Source organism: Leptonychotes weddellii, chromosome 5, assembly GCF_054177405.1.
Source record: "Leptonychotes weddellii isolate Sample4059 chromosome 5, ASM5417740v2, whole genome shotgun sequence".
Taxonomy (NCBI): Eukaryota; Metazoa; Chordata; class Mammalia; order Carnivora; family Phocidae; genus Leptonychotes; species Leptonychotes weddellii.
This window is the reverse complement of record NC_138373.1, coordinates 84065463-84087347: the sequence shown is the minus strand read 5'-3', so window position 1 is coordinate 84087347 and position 21885 is coordinate 84065463. Positions and strand designations below refer to the sequence as shown.

The 21885-nt window shown below is 38.7% G+C and overlaps 1 protein-coding gene across 1 annotated transcript in view; it reads right to left on the bottom strand.

Moving 5' to 3' along the window:
- The window catches only part of ETNK1 (ethanolamine kinase 1), a 62307-nt gene that overhangs the window by 32744 nt on the left and 7678 nt on the right, over positions 1-21885 (bottom strand). The window contains exon 2 of the mRNA XM_031020900.2: positions 13056-13315. Coding sequence (XP_030876760.1) covers positions 13056-13315 — 260 coding nt within the window. The remainder of the gene's footprint in view (positions 1-13055; positions 13316-21885) is intronic.

Sequence of the window (21885 nt, the reverse complement as noted above, 5' to 3'; positions counted from 1 at the left end):
ATTGGGTTCCCTGCTCGGCGGGAAGCCTGCTTCTCCCTCTCCCACTCTCCCTGCTTGTGTTCCCTCTCTCGCTGTCTTTCTCTCTGTTAAAAAATAAATAAAAAATCTTAAAAAAAAAAAAAATACAACAGCTTGATAACAAAAAATAAACAATCCAATTAAAAAATGGGTAAACAGGGGCTCTTAGATGGCTCAGTCAGTAGATCCTGAGACTCCTGATCTCAGGGTTATGAGTTTGAGCCCCATGTTGGGTGTAGAGATTACTTAAGAATAAAATCTTTAAAAAAAGAAGAAAACGGGTAAATTAACATTTCCCCCAAGAAGCCAACAAGCGTAAGATGGCCAACAAGCATAAGAAAAAATGCTAAATATGACTAATCACTAGGCAAATGAAAATCGAAACCTCAGTGATGTAACACCTCATAGCCATTAGGAAGACTACTATCAAAAAAGCAAAATAATAAGTATTGGCAAGGATACAGAGAAACTGCAGCCTTGTGCACTACTGGTGGGAATGTAAAATGGTGCAGTTGATATGGCAAACAGTATGGTGGTTCCTGAAAAAATTACAACTAGAATTACCGTATGATCCAACAACTCCACTTCTGGTTATATATCCAAAAAAATTGAAATCAGGGTCTTGAAAAGATATTTGTACACCTGTGTTCATAACAATCTTATTCACAATAGCCAAAAAGGTGGAAGGAACCCATATGTCCATCCATGGATGAATGGATAAACAAATTACAGTATATATACATAAAATGGAGTATTAGCCTTAAAAAGGAAGGAAATTCTGACACACACTACAACATGGATGAACCTTGAAGACACCATGCTCAGTGAAATAAGCCAATCACAAAAAAACAAAAAGTGTGATTCCACTTTTATGAAATGCCTACAACAGTCAAATTCATACAGACAGAAAGTAGAATGATGGCTGCCCCAGCTGGAGGTAGGGGAGAATTGGAAAGTTACAGTTTAAGGCATACAAAATTTTAGTTCTGGGGGTGCATGGGTGGCTCAGATGGTTAAGCGTCTGCCTTCGGCTCAGGTCATGGTCTCCAGGTCCTAGGATAGAGCCCCACATTGGGCTTCCAGCTCAGCAGGGAGTCTGCTTCTCCCTCTGCCTCTCCCCCCTGCTCATGCTCTCTGTCTGTCTCTCTCTCAAATGAATAAATAAAATCTTTTAAAAAAAAACTGCCTTCGGCTCAGGTCCAAATGAAAGTAATTGTGGGACTAGGTTGCACAATAATGTGAATGTACTTAATAGTACTTAATGGTATACATTAAAAACGATTAAGATGGTAAATTGTTACATTTATTTTACAGGTAAAAAGAAATTTTTAGTCCACTGCCCAGCACCTCCACCAAAAAAAAATTTAATAAATTAATCAAATAGTTATAAAAAGAATATAGTTCTTAACAAGACTTGATTAGAGAAATTTTTCTCCCAACCCCCTCAGAGAAATTGTTTTCTATTAGTAAATTTATATAACTAAAAAAAAATCTCTTCATTAATATAATTCTGCACTACTTAATAAACCATGAATCTTTATTTGTATATATCAGAAGGTAATTAAAAATTACTTAAAGAGGGCGCCTGGGTGGCTCAGTCGGTTGAGTGACTGCCTTCGGCTCAGGTCATGATCCCGGAGTCCCAGGATCGAGTCCCGCATCGGGCTCCCTGCTTGGCGGGGAGTCTGCTTCTCCCTCTGACCCTCCCCCCTCTCATGTGCTCTCTCTCTCATTCTCTCTGTCAAATAATAAATAAAAATCTTTAAAAAAAATTTTAAAAATTTAAAAAATTAAAAAAAATTTCTTAAAAGATTTCTGATTTTCACTATCATAGATTGGTCCTTCTTCTACCTAGTCTCAATAAATAAGGCTTCATCCAAAGGTAAGGGAAACAATGGCAAAAATGAACTATAGGGACTTCATCAAAATAAAAAGCTTTTGTACAAAAAAAAAAAAGCTTTTGCACAGCAAAGGAAACAGTCAACAAAACAAAAAGACAACAGACAGAATGGGAGAAGGTATCTGCAAATGTCTTATCAGATAAAGGGCTAGTATCCAAAATCTATAAAGAACTTATCAAACTCAACACCCAAAGAACAAATAATCCTATCAAGAAATGGGCAGTAGACATGAACAGACATTTCTCCAAAGAAGACCTACAAATGGCCAACAGATACATGAAAAAATGCTCAACATCACTTGGCATCAAGGAAATAGAAATCAAAACCACAATAAATTACCACCTCACACCAGTCAGAATGGCTAAAATTAACCACTCAGGAAACGACAGATGTTGGCAAAGATGTGAACAAAGGGGAACCTCATACACTGATGGTGGGAATGCAAACTGGTGCAGCCACTCTGGAAAATAGTATGGAGGTTCCTCAAAAAGGTAAAAATAGAGCTACCCTATGACCCAGCAATTGCACTATTGGATATTTATTCCAAAGATACAAATGTAGTGATCCAAAGGGGCACCTGCAACCCAATGTTTATAGCAGCAAAGTCCACAATAGCTAAACTATGGAAAGAGCCCAGATGTCCATCTACAGATGAATGGATAAAGAAGATGTGGCATATATATACAATGGAATATTACCCAACCATCAAAAAAAATCTTGCCATTTACAACAACGTGAATGGAACTGGAAGGTATTATGCTAAGTGAAATAAGTCAATCAGAGAAAGACAATTATCATATGATCTCACTCATATGTGGAATTAAAAAGCAAAAGAGAGGAGCATAGGGGAAGAGCAGAAAAAATAAAACAAGATGAAATCAGAGAGGGAGACAAACCATAAGAGACTCTTAATCATAGAAAACAAACTAAGGGTTGCTGGAAGGGAGAGGGTGAAGAGATGGGGTCACTGGGTGATGGGCATTAAGGAGGGCACGTGATGTAATGAGCACTGGGTATTATATAAGACTGACTGAATCACTGACCTCTACCTCTGAAATCAATAATACATTATATGTTAATTAACTGAATTTAAATTTTAAAAAAAAATTGCCCCCAACCCAAAAAATAGTAAGTAAGGCTTCACTGCACTGACATCAAGGCAAATGCTACCTTAAAATTCCATTCTCAGTAAAGCAAAACATTTGAAAATTTCAAGGCTTCAGAAAATTTTTAAATATCCACTAATACTAATTGTCCCCACTCTTGGAAGCTTTTAAAAAATTAACAGCAAGGGGCGCCTGGGTGGTTCAGTTGGTTAAGCGACTGCCTTCGGCTCAGGTCACGAACCCAGGATCCTGGGATCAAGCCCCATGCCGGACTCCCTGCTCTCCCCCCGCCACTTGTGCTCTCTCTCAAATAAATAAAATCTTTAAAAAAAATTTAAGAGCATTATAATAATAGGAATTTTTTAATTGAAAAATAATCCCTAAGCCTACCACTCCAATAGTTTATTTCATTTTTACATACTCCCTTTGGATTTTCAGATAAGCCAATTATTGTGTAATTGCAGCCACAGTTCAGCTATTAAGCTGATTTTTTCCCTCTTAACCCTGCATCAGCCATTCTGCATATTTTAGACAGTATTCAAAATTATCATTTCAATAGCAGCATAGTATTCGTGCTGATGTGCCTTGGTTATATCTGAATATAACAGCTGTCATGACATAAACATATAACTTTCTTTTATGAATTATTATATATTGTCCTATTAATTTCCAAGAGAACATTACCAGTATTACTTGTAACTCACAATGTACCAGTTCCACTACAATACATTCTAGCACTGGAAGTCAGTGTTTTCTACTTATGCTTTTTGATAAATGTGCAATAATTAATTTTAAACTGCATTTCCTCCTATTATGTCTGTTGCTGGGTGGTTTTTAATTAAACTGCAGGCAGGATTCCTAGCAAAAGGCAAGTTTCAGAGAAACACCTGATGAGAAAATTCCTAAACACCTGTGAATTTTTTTTTTTTAAAGACTTTATTTATTTGACAGAGAGAGACACAGCAAGAGAGGGAACACAAGCAGGGGGAGTGGAAGAGGGAGAAGCAGGCTGTCCCGAGCAGGGAGCCCGATGCGGGGCTCAATCCCAGGACCCTGGGATCATGAGCTGAGCTGAAGGCAGACGCTTAACGACTGAGCCACCCAGGCACCCCCACCTGTGAATTTTTAAAAATTTTCTGAATATCTCTGTAATACTTGATTGCCACAGAAAAGTTCAAACAAAACATCATGATAAATTTCCATAAGCTGAATTACTAGTTAAGCGTTAACCTGGTGCAACTCGTCTTTATCTATCATACCATTCCTTCACAGCCTCTTTCATATGCTCTGCCTCTTCCTTTAAAGTCCAGTTCTGGGGCACCTGGGTGGCTCAGTTGGTTGGGCATCTGCCTTCGGCTCAGGTCATGATCCTGGGGTCCTGGGATCAAGCCCCACATCAGGCTCCCTGCTCAGTGAGGAGTCTGCTTCTCCCTCTGCACCTTCCCCCAGCTCATGCTCTCTCTCTAATAAATAAATAAAATCTTTAAAAATAAATAAAGTCCAGTTCAAATGTGATCTCAGTGAAACACTGCCTAATTTCCCAAGTATATGACAATAAACGATCTGTACTTTTTTTTGAAAACCTTTTCTGTTCTTCTGTGTATACTATTTAGCATACTTTTTTCCAAGATTATTGTCTGTCACACACTACAAATTACTTGGAAGGAGAGCAGAGACTGTCTGAATTCTTTTTCTTTCCCTAGACTAAACATAAATATATATCAGATTTTTAATATTCAAAGCAGATACTCTATAACAATCATAATACAGGCAAGTAGCTATGTCTCAATGAACCATAGCAAGAAAGCTCTGTGGACTTTGATCTAAGGTTCAATCAACACTTACTGTTGGCTGCAAATCAGTTTACCTAATAACAATGGCTCAAAATGTGATAACTAACTAATCCAAAATTAGTAATAAGCCCTATAAATTGATAAATCAAAGACCCTTTTTTATCATAAATATATGAAATTCATTTTTTAAAGGAGAAAAGCTAAATATATAAAGCACATTATCCTATATTTATTTCCCTAACTTCTTCTTGGGGCTCTAGAATTATTCATTCAATTGCTTACTTTATATTTTTTTAAAAAGTACTTCCCTGTACTTACTTGAAAACAATACAACATTCCTTTTTAAAATCATTTATACTTCAGCTATTTTATCAATATCCCCCCTTCTCTCAGTTAGCTCTTTCTGTATTTTCTGTTTTACAGTAATTAACAAAACCTTCTTAAATATCCCATGAGAGAATTACATTACCTGAAGTAAATTTAATTGCAAAATAAACTAAATAGCCAGTATTACTACTCACACTGTCAACTAACCATATCCTTACTGTCATCTTCTTTTCCTTCTTTTCTCAACCTCCATTCTGCTTCTTTTTTTCAAAATTGTGAGTCAACTCAGTGTTATCATTCATTGCAAGCCAAGTGTAACAGAACTTAATTGAAAGTATTGCTATTTGGTCTCTAACACCATTTTTTTTAATGAAATGTGCATATGCCTGCATTAGTATCATATATTCTAAATAAGGAGATCTAACTGAAAGTACAGTAAAAGGCTTCTTCTAGTAGACTTTTTTTAGAGCAGTTTTAGGTTCACAGGAAAATTGAGGGGAAGGTTCAGAGATTTCCCAAATGCCCCCTACCCAACACAAGCATCACCTCCTCCATTATCAACATTCTCCACCAGAGCAGTGCATTTGTTGCAACTGAAAAACCCATACTGACACCCAAAGTCCATAGTTTACATCAGGGTACACACTTGGTGGTATATATTCTTTGGGTTTGAACAAATTTATGACAGGTATCCACCATTAAAGTATCATACAGACATTTTCACTGCCCTAAAAATCCTGTTTCACCTATTCATCCCTCCTTCCCCACTAACCCTTAGCCCTTTTTATTGTCTCCACAGTTTGATCTTTTTCAGAATGTCATATAATTTAATGTAAAAAACACATTTATGACATGTATCAAATACCAAAGTGAGCTTTGACAAACCTTTTTTTTTTTAGGTTTTTTTTTAAGATTTTATTTATTTATTTGACAGAGAGACAGTGAGAGAAGGAACACAAGCAGGGGAAGTGTGAGAGGGAGAAGCAGGCTCCCTGCCGAGCAGGGACCCCAATGCAGGGCTTGATCCCAGGACCCTGGGATCATGACCGAGCCGAAGGCAGACGCTTAACCACTGAGCCACTCAGGCACCCTGAGCTTTGGCAAACTTCAGTGTTCTTGATGAAAAACTGTAATTGAATAATTAATTGAATAGGCGCCTGGGTGGCTCATTCGGTTAAGCATCTGACTCTTGATTTCAGCTCAGGTTATGATCTCAGGGCTGTGAAATCAAGCCTGTGTGGGGGCTCCATGGCCAACGGCAAGTCTGCTTGAGATTCTATCTTTCCCTCTCCCTTTCCCTTCCCCATTTCACACTCTCTCACTCGCTCTCTTAAATAAACAGATCTTAAAAAAAAAAAAAGTCGAAAAAGACTATAATCTACAATTATTCTCTTTCTACTTAAGATTACTTAAAATCAATTATGCAGGGGCGCCTGGGTGGCTCAGTCGCTAAGCGTCTGCCTTCGGCTCAGGTCATGATCCCAGGGTCCTGGGATCGAGCCCCACATCAGGCTCCCTGCTCCTTGGGAAGCCTTCTTCTCCCTTTCCCACTCCCCCTGCTTGTGTTCCTTCCCTCACTGTGTCTCTCTCTGTCAAATAAATAAATAAAATCTTTTAAAAAAAAATCAATTATGCAAAGCTTTCCTTTTAAAACAGAAATTCTATAGAAAACTTAATGACAATTATTTAATTATATAAAATGATCCCAAATCAATAAATGGGGGAAGTCTGCTTTTCTTCTTGAGTCTTTTCACTTCAACTCTACAAATTTTCATGTTTTTTTTTAATGTGATGTAACAAAGGCCTTACTATTTTCCTTTGTATTTTTATGATCTTTTCTCAGTGAGTAAGTCAAAAGATTAAGTTACTCATTAGTATCTCTTGGGATATACTTTTACTAGCCATGTGAATGACCTTACACAAATTACTTAATTACTTAAAATCTTTGCACCTTACTTTTCTCATGTATTAAAATGGGATCTTAATATTAACTATTCCCTGGGATTATTGTGAATTGAATTTATTAATACACATAAGGTGTTTTGGGGGGCCTGGCTGGCTCAGTCGGTGGAGCATGCAACTCTTGATATCAGGGTCATGAGTTCAAGCCCCATACTGGGCATAGCTTACTTAATAAAAAAAAATACTTGGGGCGCCTGGGTGGCTCAGTTGTTAAGCGTCTGCCTTCGACTCAGGTCATGATCCAAGGGTCCTGGGATCGAGCCCCGCATCGGGCTCCCTGATCCGTGAGAAGCCTGCTTCTCCCTCTCCCACTCCCCCTGCTTGTGTTCCCTCTCTCACTGTGTCTCTCTCTGTCAAATAAATAAAATCTTTAAAAAAATAAATAAAAAATTTAAAAACATATAGGGATGCCTGGGTGGCTCAGTCCTGGTTGAGTGTCTGACTCTTGGTTTTGGCTCAGGTCACATCTCAGGGTTGTGAGATGGAGCCTCGCTTCAGGCTCCGTGCTCAGTGGAGAGTCTACTTGGGATTCTCTCTCTCCCTCTCTCTCTGCCCCTCCCCCTCCAATCTCTCTCTCTAAAATAAATCTTTTTTTTTAAATTATTTATTTATTTATTTATTTATTTGACAGAGAGACAGCAAGAAAAGGAACACAAGCAGGGGGAGTGGGAGAGGGAGAAGCAGGCCTCCCACTGAGCAGGGAGCCCCGACGCAGGGCTCAATCCCAGGACCCTGAGATCATGACCCAAGCTGAAGGCAGACGCTTAACAACTGAGCCACCCAAGCACCCCTAAAATAAATAAATCTTTAAAACACACACACACACACACACACACACACACACGGTGTTTAAAAGAGTGTCCAGGTCATATTAAGTACTGTATCAGTATTAGCCACCATCATCACTTTAATACATCATTTCTCTAATTAATAGTAACTTACCCATTACTACCTTTTTTAGTATCAACTAAAAATAAAGTCTTGACTTTTTAAATTTTTTTTTATAAAAGTATGCAACTTTTTTTTTTTCAAGATTTTATGTATTTGAGAGGGAGCGAGCGAGATAGAGCACAAGCCAGGGGGAGAGGGAGAAGCAGACTTCCCGCTGAGCAGGGAGCCTGATGCCAGGCTTGATCCCAGGACCCTGGCATCATGACCTGAGCTGGAGGCAGCCACTTAACTGAGCCACCCAGGCGCCCCAACTTTTTTTTTTAAGACTTATTTATTTATTTGAGAGAGAACAAGCATGCGAGCTAGGGGGAGGGTAGAGGGAGAAAGTCTTCAAGCAGACTCCCCACTGATGTGGAGCCCAATGCAGGGCTCGATCCCACAACCCATGAGATCATGACCTGAGCTGAAACCAAGAGCTGGATGCTTAACCAACTGAGCCACCCAGGCGCCCCTAAAATCTTGACTTTTTAATATAAAATGGTCTCTTAGAGGAAGTTAAAATAAAAACCAAAACAAGGGACTACTCCTGGGTAGTAATTACCTAAAATCACTTAGTTAAGAAAGACTCTGAAATCTCATCTATGTTCAGAAGTAAAGAGCTCCAACACTGGTTAGTTCTGTCTGTCACAAACAAGAAGGAGGGTTTAGTGGTGGCAATAATTACTTGCTATGCCACATCTACATGCTGCTTGTGTACACTTTAAGGAATACTACATGTTATAATAAATAGTACATAAGAGCAAAAAAATCTATGAATTTTAGAATTCAGAAAATATGTTTCTAAAAGCACAGTAACGGATGCCTGGGTGGCTCAGTGGGGTAAGCGTCTGGCTTCGGCTCAGGTCATGATCCCAAGTTCCTGGGATGGAGTCCCACATCAAACTCCCTGCTCAGTAGGGAGTTTGCTTCTCCCTCTCCCCATGCTCATGCTCACACGCACTCTCTCTCTTGCTGGCTCAAAAAAATAAAATCTTTAAATAAATAATAAAATAAAGGCATAATAAAGTCAACTGATTTGTAATATCCATAGTTTGCCTAAACACTGTAATACTTTAATTAATGTCCAAGTTATCAGAAGATCTGCCTAAATCAGATAAAATGTGAGAAGTCTTGAGGAAAAAAAAAAAATTATAATAATTATAAAACCTAACAGTTACATAGTGTTTAACATATGCCAGGCACTGTTCTAAACTTTTTACGTATACTAACAACTCTAATCCTTACAACAACCCTAGAAGTAGGTACTATTATTCTCATTTTTTAGATAAGGAAACTCAGGCACAAAATGTTTAAGTACTATGGCCAAATTCACACAGCCCATAAATCTGAAGCAGTCTGTTTCCACTGTGTATCCTGAGCGACAGAGATATAATGCCATATATAGAATTTCACATGGCTTTAGATTCCATAACTTTTCACAATCAAAGAGGGAAAAAAAACTGCCCTAGGCATTCAGTTTCCATCATGAGACTATAGAGTAAATAGAAGGGAGAAATCTGAATATGAACTTCTGACCAGCAATAACCACTGCCAATTGTTCAACTGAAAGTTTAAATTCGGTGTGTTAAAGACAGTTTAGGAGTATCAACGTCAAATGCATAAAAGTATGTGTTTTACTACGGCAGTTAAGACTGCTACACCAGTAAAAGTGGTATTACCCTTAGGCAACCTTCTTCTTAAATCCTTTGGACACTGACTCTTAAAACTAGTATTTTTCTCCCTGCTTTAGTTATACTAGGAAGCTCATATGGCCCTTCTCTAAGAACCTTATGGAATATACTTTTTGTATCTGAATCTAACTCCAGCTTTTCCTTTGGCCTAACTTATGCATCTAATCACTTTTAATCCTGTTATATAGATGTATCTCAAACATGGTGAACAAGACAGGATTTACAGGGACACCTGGGTGTATCAGTCAGTTAAGTATCTGCCTTCCACTAAGGTTATGATCCCAGGATCCTGGGATCGGGCCCCATGTGGGGCTCCCTGCTCAGCAGTGGAGTCTGCTGTTCCCTCTCCCTCTGCCCCTGCTCATGGGCTCTCTCTCTCACTCTCTCTCTCAAATAAATAAAATTATTTAAAAAAAAAAGATTGAGGATTTATAAATAAATCTGATACACACACACACACACAAACCTAAAGACCACAAAAAATGTGACACAAAAGAAAAAACGTATTATCTGTTAATTAGGGTCCTTCAATACATTCTAAACTGTACACTCACATAAGGGAAAAGACTATCTGTTTAAAAACTGGGGTTTAAGTAGATAGATTTCTATGCCAAAATATTTTTAAATATTATTTGAAACCAGTTTAAAATAGGTAAATACTAGGCCATTCCATTCTCACCAGTGTTAATGAAGCAACTCTTAAAATATGGTCCAGGCTCTCTCTCCAATAAATAAATAAAATTTAAAAAAAAAAAGAAAAGAAAAAAGAAGGGGGACCTGGGTCCTGGGTGGCTCAGTCCGTTAAGCAACTGCCTTCGGCTCAGGTCATGATCCCGGGGTCCTGGGATGGACCCCTGCATCAGGCTCCCTGCTCAGTGGGAAGTCTGCTTCTCTCTTCCTAGCCCTCTGCCCCTCCCCCTGCTCATGCTCACACTCACACTCACATGCTCTCTCTCTCTCTCTCAAGTAAATAAATAAAATCTAAAAAAATATATATGATCCAGGATCCTTAGAGACTCAAACCCTTTCAGGTTTATGAAGTTAAAAACTACTCTCATAAGATGATATTTCCCTTTTTCACTCTCATTCTCTCATGAGTACACGGTGTAGTTTTCAAGAAGCTACATGAAGTGGTGTGATAACGTTATCACCCTGAGACCTAACAATGTGTGCCTGATATTCTTGTATTCAAAAAAAGTTGTTTTAATTTCTGACATGGTAAATATTGATAGCTATAACTCACAAAAACTCTTTAGGTCCTCAATAACCTTTAAGAGTTCTAAAGGGGTCCTGAGAACAAAATGTTTGAGAACTTCTGGTTTAAACTATGAATGAATTTGCAGTTTTCAAATCAAGCTCATTCGCTAGTTTTTAAGAGCAGAAAAAGAACTGTAAAAGACAGTAATTTTGGAAAAATGATCTAGCATATGCAAGAAATTACTCTTACAGAAAACATACTGAATAAATAAAGTTTAAAAAGTAATATAATACAGTGAATTAAATAAAAAGTTTAAAAAGTAACAGTGTTAACAGAATTAAAAAAGAGGGGCGCCTGGGTGCTCAGTCGTTAAGCGTCTGCCTTTGGCTCAGGTCATGATCCCAGGTCCTGGGATCAAGGCCCGCATCGGGCTCCCTGCTCAGCCAGGAGCCTGCCTCTTCCTCTTCCTCTGCCTACTGTGCCCCTGCTTGTGAGCTCTCTCTGTCAAATAAATAAAATCTTTAAAAAAAAAAGAATCTTAGTAAGCAAAAACTCTGAAAATATGAGCAACTGAATTACAAAAGTTAGTGATAAGAAATGTATAATGCTTTGGGGCCCCTGGGTGGCTCAGTCGGTTAAGCCTCTGCCTTCAGCTCAGGTCATGATCCCAGGGTCCTGGGACTGAGACCCGCATCGGGCTCCCTGCTCGGCGGGAAGCCTGCTTCTCCCACTCCCTCTCTCCCTGCTTATGTTCCTGCTCTCGCTCTCTCTCTCTGTCAAATAAATAAATAAAATCTTTAAAAAAAAAAATGTAAAATGCTGTAATCCAAGCACTACTTTAAAAAAATTAAGGGGACCACTTCACACCAGTCAGAATGGCTAAAATTAACAAGTCAGGAAACAACAAATGTTGGCGAGGATGCGGAGGAAGGGGAACTCTCTTACACTGCTGGTGGGAATCAAATTGGTGCAGCCACTCTGGAAAACAGTATGGAGGTTTCTCAAAAAGGTAAAAATAGAGCTACCCTACATCCTAGCAATTGCACTACTTGGTATTTATCCCAAAGATACAAATGTAGAGATCCGAAGGGATCTCTGCACTCCAATGTTTATAGTGGCAATGTCCACAATAGCCAAACTATGGAAAGAGCCAAGATGTCCACCAACAGATGAATGGATAAAGAAGATGTGGTGTGTACATATATATATATATATACACACACACAATAGAATATTACTCAGCCATCAAAAATAAATAAATAAATAAATAAAGGACGCCTGGGCGACTCAGTGGGTTGAGCAACTGCCTTTGGCTCAGGTCATGATCTCAGGGTCCTGGGATCGAGCCCCGCGTCAGGCTCCTTGCTCAGTGGGGAGCCTGCTTCTCCCTCTGCCTCTCCCCCTGCTTGTGTTCTCTCTCTGTCAAATAAATAAATTAAAAATCTTAAAAAAAAAAATGAAATCTTGCCATTTCTAACGATGTGGATGGAACTAAAGGGTATTATGCTAAGCAAAAAAAGCCAATCAGAGAAAGACAATTATCATACGATCTCATTCATATGTGGAATTTAAGAAACAAAACAGAGGAGCATAGGGGAAGGGAGGGAAAAATAAAACAAGACGAAATCAGAGAGGGAGACAAACCATAAGAGACAACTTAATAACAGGAAACAAACTGAGGGTTGCTGGAGGGGAGGCGGGTAGGGGATGGGGTCACTGGGTGATGGGCATTAGGAGGGCATATGATGTAATGAGTACTGGGTGTTATATACAACTGATGCATCACTGACCTCTACCTCTGAAACTAATAATACACTATATGTTAATTAATTGAATTTAAATTTTAAAAAAATAAATAAATAATTAAAGTGAAGCCTTGATACTCTGCAGCAGACTAATCCAAAACCACATCTCACAGTCCTTTTTTTTTGCAGAGTCAACAATGAGACGACAGACAGAAAGGATTTTTTTCTTCAGCAAAAACAAAACAGAACCCTAACTAAAGAAAGTTTCTAAGGTAACCAAATAGTTGCTCAAAGAAAGAAAAGGCAGTTTTAAAAAATAATTTCCTTAGCGCACTTAATACTCTTATTTTTCAAAAAGAAAAATTATTAAAAAAAGAAATGTACCTGAAAATAGCAGGGTTGCAGACATGCTTTGGATCCAATGCTTCTCCCTGTATAAATTCATAGCACAGTCCATTATTGAAGGTACAGTAGAGTTGCGGTGCACAGCCATGAGCCTGCAACACTCGGAAACTCTTCACTTCCTCATCTCGATCAACTAACAACTCAGTCTTATTGCCATAAATTCGCACCAGGACTACATCCTCCATTGTATTACTCACATAACAGCCAATAAGTTTATTTGTGATTCCATCTGTGAAAAGCTGCCAAAAAAAAAAGGAAAGAAAAAATGAGGGAAAAAAGCGATTACATACATTTAACGAATGAAATAGCAGACAGCTTAAAATAATTAAATACTAATTAAAAGAAAATATCTACTTTTTAACATAAAAAAACTTTTAAATACAATTTTGCCTAACATGTCTATAATTTTAATTCCAGACTTAAACAAACAGGAATGCTATAATTCCTATAACATTATGTCTTTGTTGATCCAGAACTGTTATTCAATCTCCAGTAATTCCACACAATGTTTGATACCTATTATATCTCAAAGTATGCTTGTCCTGCAATCATTGCAAATGTGTGTGTATACACACACACAATCTCTCCTATGTCTAATAAACTGTCTCTGAAGACAGAAACACTGCCCTCCTCCAGCAATGACATATAACATATAAAAGGTCTTTAATAATGTTCCCAAGTGTAATACCAAATATAAGGCTACCATAAGTTACACATTATGGTAAATATCCAACTTATAAAAATTAATTTTAAATGTTAATTTTAAAGGTTTCTTAACACAACATGCATTAGAAATTGTTTAAAGCATTCAGGTTAGAATTCAAACTTGAATGCTATGGCTAAAAAAAGCACAACCTTAATTAGAGGAAGTGAGAGGTTAAGTAGAGATTTCTACAATATTTTCTAAAAGGGACTTTTGGGACTTTTCAAGAGCTTAAGTCAAGAATTTCAAGTTCTTTTTTATATCTGAGCACAAATGGTACATTTAAAAAGCAAACAGATGATTAGCAGTATTAGTTCAAATCCACTCAAAATTTGCAACTTTTGGGGCGCCTGAGTGGCTCAGTCGTTAAGCATCTGCCTTCAGCTCAGGTCATGGTCCCAGGGTCCTGGGATCGAGCCCCACATCGGGCTCTCTGCTCAGCGGGAAGCCTGCTTCTCCCTCTCCCACTCCCCCTGCTTGTGTTACCTCTCTCACTGTGTCTCTGTCAAATAAATAAACAAAATCTTAAAAAAAAAAAAAAGCACATGATAAAACTTAATACTCATGTATGATGAAAACATCTGCAAACTAAGAATAAAATGAAAACTTCCTTGGAGCCCCTAGCTGGCTCAGTCCATAGAGCGTGCGACTCTTGATCTCAGGGTTGTGAGTTCGAGCCCTACACTGGGTGTAAAGATCACTTGAAAATACATACATACGTAAGTTTAAAAGCGGAACCTTCCTTAATCTGACAGAGTATCCAAAGAAAACCTATGGGGCACCTGGGTGGCTCAGTTAAGCGTCTGCCTTCGGCCCAGGTCATGATCCCAGGGTCCTGGGATCGAGCCCCACATCAGGCTCCCTACTTGGTGGGAAGCCTGCTTCTCCCTCTCCGACTGCCTGCCGTTCCCCCTGCTTGTGCTCTCTCTGTCAAACAATTAAAAAAATTTAAAAAAACAAAGAAAACCTACACATAACATCATACCTCATAATAAACTATTGAAAGTGTTCTCCCTGAGATTGGGAACAAGATAAGGGTGCCCACTATCACCTATTTCAACATTGTGCTGGACGTCCTGGCCAGTGCAGGAAGGGAAAAATAATAAAAATTAAAATTAAAAAAAATAATAAAAAATAAAAGAATAGGAAAGGGAAAAACAAAACTATCATTATTTGCAGATAGAGAGAAAAGCAAAAAGCATACACATTAAACATTAGAATTAATGTTTGAAAAATTCAATATAGATCAATTGAATTTCTGTATACCAACAATCCATTTTTTTTAAGTGATACCTTTTATAATAATATCAAAAAAAAATCAAATTCCTAGGGGGGAAAAAATCAAATGAAACATGCAAGATCACAACACTGAAAACTTCAAAAGTTTAAGAGAAGGGTTACCTGGCTGGCTCAGCCTGTAGGGCATGCAACTTTTTTTTTTTTTTTTAAGATTTTATTTATTTATTTGTCAGAGAGAGAGAGACAGAGAGCACAAGCAGGGGGAGCAGCAGAGGGAGAGGGAGAAACAGACTCCCCACCAAGCAGGGAGCCCAATGCGGGACTTGATCCCAGGCCCCTGGGATCATAACCTGAGCCTAAGGCAGACACTTAACCAAATGAGCCACCCAGGCATCCCAGGGCATGCAACTCTTGATCTTGGGGCCATGAGTTCAAGCCCCCCCATTGGGGGAAGAGTTTACTTTAAAAAAAAAGTTTGAGAGAAATAAAAGGACTAAATAAATGGGATATACCTTGTTTATGGATTTTAAGACAATATTATTATATGATTTTACTTCTCAAATATCTATAGATTCCACAAAGTATAAAACTCTCACCCAGTTTCTTCTGTAAAAATTGAAAAGCTAAGTCTGCAATTTATATGACAATTTAAAAAGTCAAGAACAGTCAAGGCAATTTTAAAGAACAAAGTCAGAATCCTATACCAAGAACTATAAAACTATATCACATACCAACACCCATAGCAATTCATCAGGTTCTACGCTTGATGATATGTGCTTTTTATTATCACTTATCAACAAATGATTTTTATTAAAAGGAGTTAATGTAATATTCAGATCAGGAAGAATGTACTTTCATGGAATCTTCTCATTACCTTCAACTCATGGTAATCTTAGAGAAAATTCCCCAAAGCTTTATGGTTTTTCAAACTGAAAAGAGGGGCGCCTGGGTGGCTCAGTCATTAAGTGTCTGCCTTTGGCTCAGGTCATGATCCCAGGGTCCTGGGATCGAGCCCCGCATCGGGCTCCCTGCTCCACAGGAAGCCTGCTTCTTCCTCTCCCACTCCCCCTGCTTGTGTTCCCTCTCTCGCTATGTCTCTCTCTGTCAAATAAATAAAATCTTTAAAAAAAAAAAATTGAAAAGAAATATACAGGTCCTTCTAATTTCTACCTTAGTATTTTTTTTTTAATTTTTTTTAAAGATTTTATTTCTGAGAGAGAGAGCGTGTGCGCGCACATGCACATGAGTGGGGGGAGGGACAGAGGGAGAAGCAGACTCCCCACCAAGCGGGGAGCCTGATTTGGGACTCAATCCCAGAACCCTGGGATCATGACCTGAGTCAAAGGCAGACGCTTAACCGAATGAGCCACCCAGGCAGTCGCCTTCTACCTTAGTATTTTGAGGAGATACAGATATAAATAAAGATATAAAGATGGTCCCCAACTTACGATGGTCTGACTTAAATTTTCCAACTTTACAATGGTGTAAAAGCGATACACATTCAGTAGAAACCATACTTTGAGTATGAATTTAGGGCTGGCACTATGCAGCATGATCCTCTCTTGATGATAGGCAGCAACAGCTGCAGCTCTCAAGCAAACCATACCATCATGAGAGTAAACAACCGATACACTTAGAACCACTCTGTACCCATACAACCATTCTGTTTTTCACTTACAGTACAATATTCAATAAATTATGTAAAATATTCAACACTTTATTATAAAATACGCTTTGTGTTAGATGATTTTGCCCAACTGTAAGCAAGTATCAGTGGTCTTGGCATACTTAAGATAGGCTAGACTAAGCTAATGATGTGCAGTAGGTTATATGTGTAAAATGCATTTTCGATTTAGGATATTTTGACTTACAATTGATATTAGGATGTAACAATATCCTAAGTCAAAGGATACATATATATATATGAAATGAAATGAAATTTCTTAGCCTATTACATGCATTACATGCATACAGATATCACCACCAAAGGAGCAAAAAAAAATCTTAGGTATTACAATAGTTTGTGGACCATCAAAACTCAACTGTACAAAATCCTATTCTTTGGTACATAATTTCTGTTAGGTAGAAATCAATAAAATTTTTAATTAATTTAAGCTTTCTGTTTAGAGAGTAATTATTAAAAGGGTTGAGAAACAACAGCCTAGAACACAGACATATCCAATAAATGTTTGCTTATGCATAGACTGATTGTAAAATACCCTGGAAATGATCAATCTGTAGAATGAGAACACTATGGCCTAGATAGATAAGTTCCCTTCCTTATCCAAAGTTACACAATGGCAGAACAGGTTAAAAAAGTGGTATCATGACTCTTAATCTGTTATCAGACCCACCCTCAAGTTCACTAGCATGATCCTAGACTCACTGTAATATTGCTAAAGCATTATTTGGGGAAAAAAATAAAGGGGTTAGAGGATGATAAAACCCTGATGCTAGGTATTTGCCAAATTACCTGGAGTATTAAACAGCAGGCATGTTGCCATCTGTTACAGGAGTTTGTAAAAGTAAATGAAACCTAGCAATGACAGATCTAATCCCAGGAGTTTAGTCACTGAATCCACAATAAAATGCAAAATGAGAAACTGGCTAAATGCACAATTCCTGGCTATTGTTAGCATAGTACTTAGAACAGAAAGCTAAAGACACTTTTAGGGTGAACTGTGATGTTACACAGACCCAGATTCCAACTGATCCAAGGCAATATCAAGCTGCTAACCTCAAAACCAACACAAAAGAGAAAAATCATGCTGAACAGTAGATTTACAGCTGCTTACCAAAATGATTCAGGTGGCAAGGAGAAAAAAAAAAATCAGGAAACTACTAAAACCAGGGGATATAGCATAAAAGTTGTCTCATTTAGTGGCTCAAGCTAGCTCCCTAAAAAACCTGTATTAATATGGCCCATAAGAATGGTTAAGAAGCAGTCTATGGTTTGAAGACCATGACATGTTTGCATTAATGCAGGACCCACAGCTCACTACTGACAGTCCTTAATGGCAGTGACTAACCCAAACAAGAGTGCTAGCCTGGTACAATGAATGAAAGTGGCTAGAAAGTTTGTTTATCCTGAGGAGGGGAACTGTCCTGTCCTTTGCATGCAAAGTGAAGTAGCTGATATGCTATACATGCAGGCCACACTAGACTTGCTTTATAGTGACCAAGATAATTCAACCATTTAATATGTCCCAGCCCCAGGTCGTGGTGAATACTGTGTGATAAAGATTACTCCTACTACATGAGTCCCCCCTGTAACTTTACTATTACCAACACGAGAAACTATTCAGAATATTGGATCAGATTTGCTGTCTCAAGCTCACCATCATGAGTCTTAGGAATAATACCAAGAAAATTAGAATGGTTCACTAGCAAGTGGAAAAGATAAAGGAGATGGCAAATCTACTTGCCCCAACTGAATGGAAGTTTTTAGTGGTTACTGAAAAAGCAGATAAATAAAACAGATATTGATGAGGCTGAAGCAAAAGTTTTTAACATTATTATCAGAGATTTATCAGAGACTGACTGACAGGAACTGCCACCAGTCTCCCAGCATTGAAGGGCCCCTAACAAATCCACTCTATTTACTCTAGTTTGGGAGACCTTAAAAAACCAGAACATGAAGAGAATACAAAGATGATATTAAGAATGTGCCACCAATGTGGGAATTAATCAAGATGAAAAATGACTGAAGGTAGGATCTTGACTCTCAGTAGCCAGGGACCCAAGACCAATGCAAATATGTGGGTAAAATGGCCTAGAGTTGGAGAGAAGAAACTTTTTTGAGATTTCTTGATGTGGAAGCCCGATGCATTGAATCTAACACCTATGTCGAGACTCTAAAAGGAGCAACAGTTAACACTGGAGATATGGGGAGGCTACTGTTGATGGGAAAGTTTGGATGCAAATTAGAGTGCTGGAACAGATATTATATGAGGTGGTTTTGTCTCCTCTGCCAGAATGTACTACTGAACAGATTATGTTTTATAGGAATTGCCTCCCTTATGTACTATTGTAAAACAGAAGACACATAAATTTACCCTTCAGTGTGGACTTATTGACCATATCAATAAGGAACTTACAGAATTGCCCAAACCTGCCACAGATGCTATTTACAGCAATACAGAATACCTGGTGGGCAAAAAGAGTTTATAGCTTTAATGACACCTTAGAAGCTAAAGTGCCCCCCCCCCAAAACATTAATCCAATACCTTCTTTCAGTATGTGGCACTGTCCTGCAACTACAAACCCTGAGATGATAAAAATATTAAAATTTATTTAGCCACTATGAAATTTCTTTAGTCCTAAGGATGACTTAAGATACCAAGCAGGGAACCTGTTTTGACATGTATTTATGGTCTAGGATGATAATTACTGAATTTAAATGAATAAACTCTCTCTGGCCAATAAAATAGTAAAGACAAGCTTCAATTAAGATGATTACTAAACAAATTAAAAAGCCTAGAAAGGTGGAAATTAATACGTATCAGTTAACTATTTTGTAGAAGAAACCACTGGATTCCATCATCTTCCAAAATAACAAAATTAAAAGGAATATAATAAACAATACCACTTTCATGTATCCCACTGGCAGAAATGTTTAAATTTGGTATCAGGCATTGGACAGGTATAAGAAAAACATACTCTCCAACACTGTGTTGAGGAGTATATATTAACACAACTTTCATGACAATTTAGCAATATTGAAGTGAGAAACAGCCTGATGTGTCAACTTGGATTGGCTATAATACCCAGTTACTCAATCAAACACTAATTTAGATGCAGCTGTGAAGTATTTTGTAGAAGCACTTAACATCTACAATCAGTTACATGGGTGGGCCTCATCCAATCTTTAAGGAATGTAAAAGTAAAACAAGTTTTAAGTGTCCCTGAAGAAATTCTGCCTTAAGACTACAGCATCGGGGGGCGCCTGGGTGGCTCAGTTGGTTGGGCGACTGCCTTCGGCTCAGGTCATGATCCTGGAGTCCCGGGATCGAGTCCCGCATCAGGCTCTCTGCTCGGCAGGGAGTCTGCTTCTCCCTCTGACCCTCCTCCCTCTCATGCTGTCTGTCTCTCATTCTCTCTCTCAAATAAATAAATAAAATCTTTAAAAAGGGAAAAAAAAAAAAAAGACTACAGCATCGGGCGTCTGGGTGGTTCAGTCGATTAAGCATCTGACTCTTGGTTTTAGCTCAGGTCACAGTCTCACGGGTGGTGAGGTTGAGCCTCGCATTGGGACTCTACACTCAGCAGGGAGTCTGCTTGAAGATTCTCTCCATCTGCCCCTCCCCTAACTTGTACGCACACATGGGCACTCTCTCTCTCTCAAATAAATAAATCTTCAAAAAACAACAACAACAAAAAAGACTACAGCATTGGGGCTCCTGAGTGGCTCAGTTGGTTAAGCGGCTGCCTTCGGCTCAGGTCATGATCCCAGGGTCCTGAGATCGAGTCCCATGTTCTGAGGCTGAGCAGGGAGCCTGCTTCTCCCTCTCCCTCCATCTCCTGGCTTGTGCTCTCACTCTCTCTCTCTGTCAAATAAATAAATAAAATATTAAAAAAAAAAAAAGACTACAGCATCAACTCCAGCCTAAGTTTCTACTATTATCCTGCCCTACGATTCAGACTTAGCCTCGACAATTGGTATGAGCCAATTCTTTGAAATAAAGCCCAGACAGCATATATATGAAGTTCTGTTTCTCTGAACAACCCTAACTGGCACACAGTTTTTAACCTTTTAATTCCACTAATAAGGTTTAGGGGTGCCTGGAAGGTTCAGTCAGAGGAGCATGTGACTCTTGATCTCAGGACTGTGAGTTCAAGCCCCACATCCGGTGTAGAGATTACTTAAATAAATTTAAAAAAAAAATTTACTCTGAGAACATATTTAGAAAAGTTATCCAAAATATACATATAAAAGCAGTTCACGCAATACTGTTTTTAATATGCAAAAAATAAAAATAAAATAAATAAAAACAATGTTGCTTTAAAAATATGGGCGGGGCACCCAGCTCAGGCAGTTGAGCCTCCAACTCTTGGTTTCCACTCAGGTCATGATCTCAGGGTCGTGAGGTCGAGCCCCACATCAGGCTCCATGCCCAGCAGGGAGTCTGCTTGAGATTCTCCCTCTCCCTCTGCCCTACCCCACTTGTGCAAGCATGCATATGCTGCACACGCACGCTCGCTCTCTCTCTCAAATAAATAAATGCTAAAAAATATGTGGGTAGGGGTGCCTGGGTGGCTCAGTCGGTTAAGCGTCTGCCTTCAGCTCAGGTCATGCTCTCAGGGTCCTGGGATGGAGCCCCATGTGGGGCTTCCTACTCAGTGGGGAGTCTGCTTCTCCCTCTCCCTCTGCCCCTCCTCCCCACTCATGCTCTCTCTCTCTCTCTCCAAATAAATAAAATCTTAAAAAAAAAAATATGGGGCAGACTACATATACTTATGACACAGAAGGATGTCTAAGATCTATTATTTTAAAATGCAACATACAGAATGCATTGTTGTGTATACAAAAGGAATATATTTATATTTACTGATATTTATTTTTTTAAGATTTTATTTATTTGACAGAGAGAGAGAGCACAGCAGGGGGAGTGGCAGGCAGAGGCAGAGGGAGAAGTAAGCTCCCCACAGAGCAGGGGGAACCCAATGTGGGACTCGATCCCAGGACCCCAGGATCATAACCTGAGCTGAAGGCAGTCGCTTAACCAACTGAGGCACCCAGGCACCCTATTTACTGATATTTATTAACAAAGGTAGATATGTGCCCTAACAAATCCATCATCTGCTAATTTTTTAGAAGTTCAACAACTGGGGCGCCTGGGTGGCTCAGTTGGTTAAGCGACTGCTTTC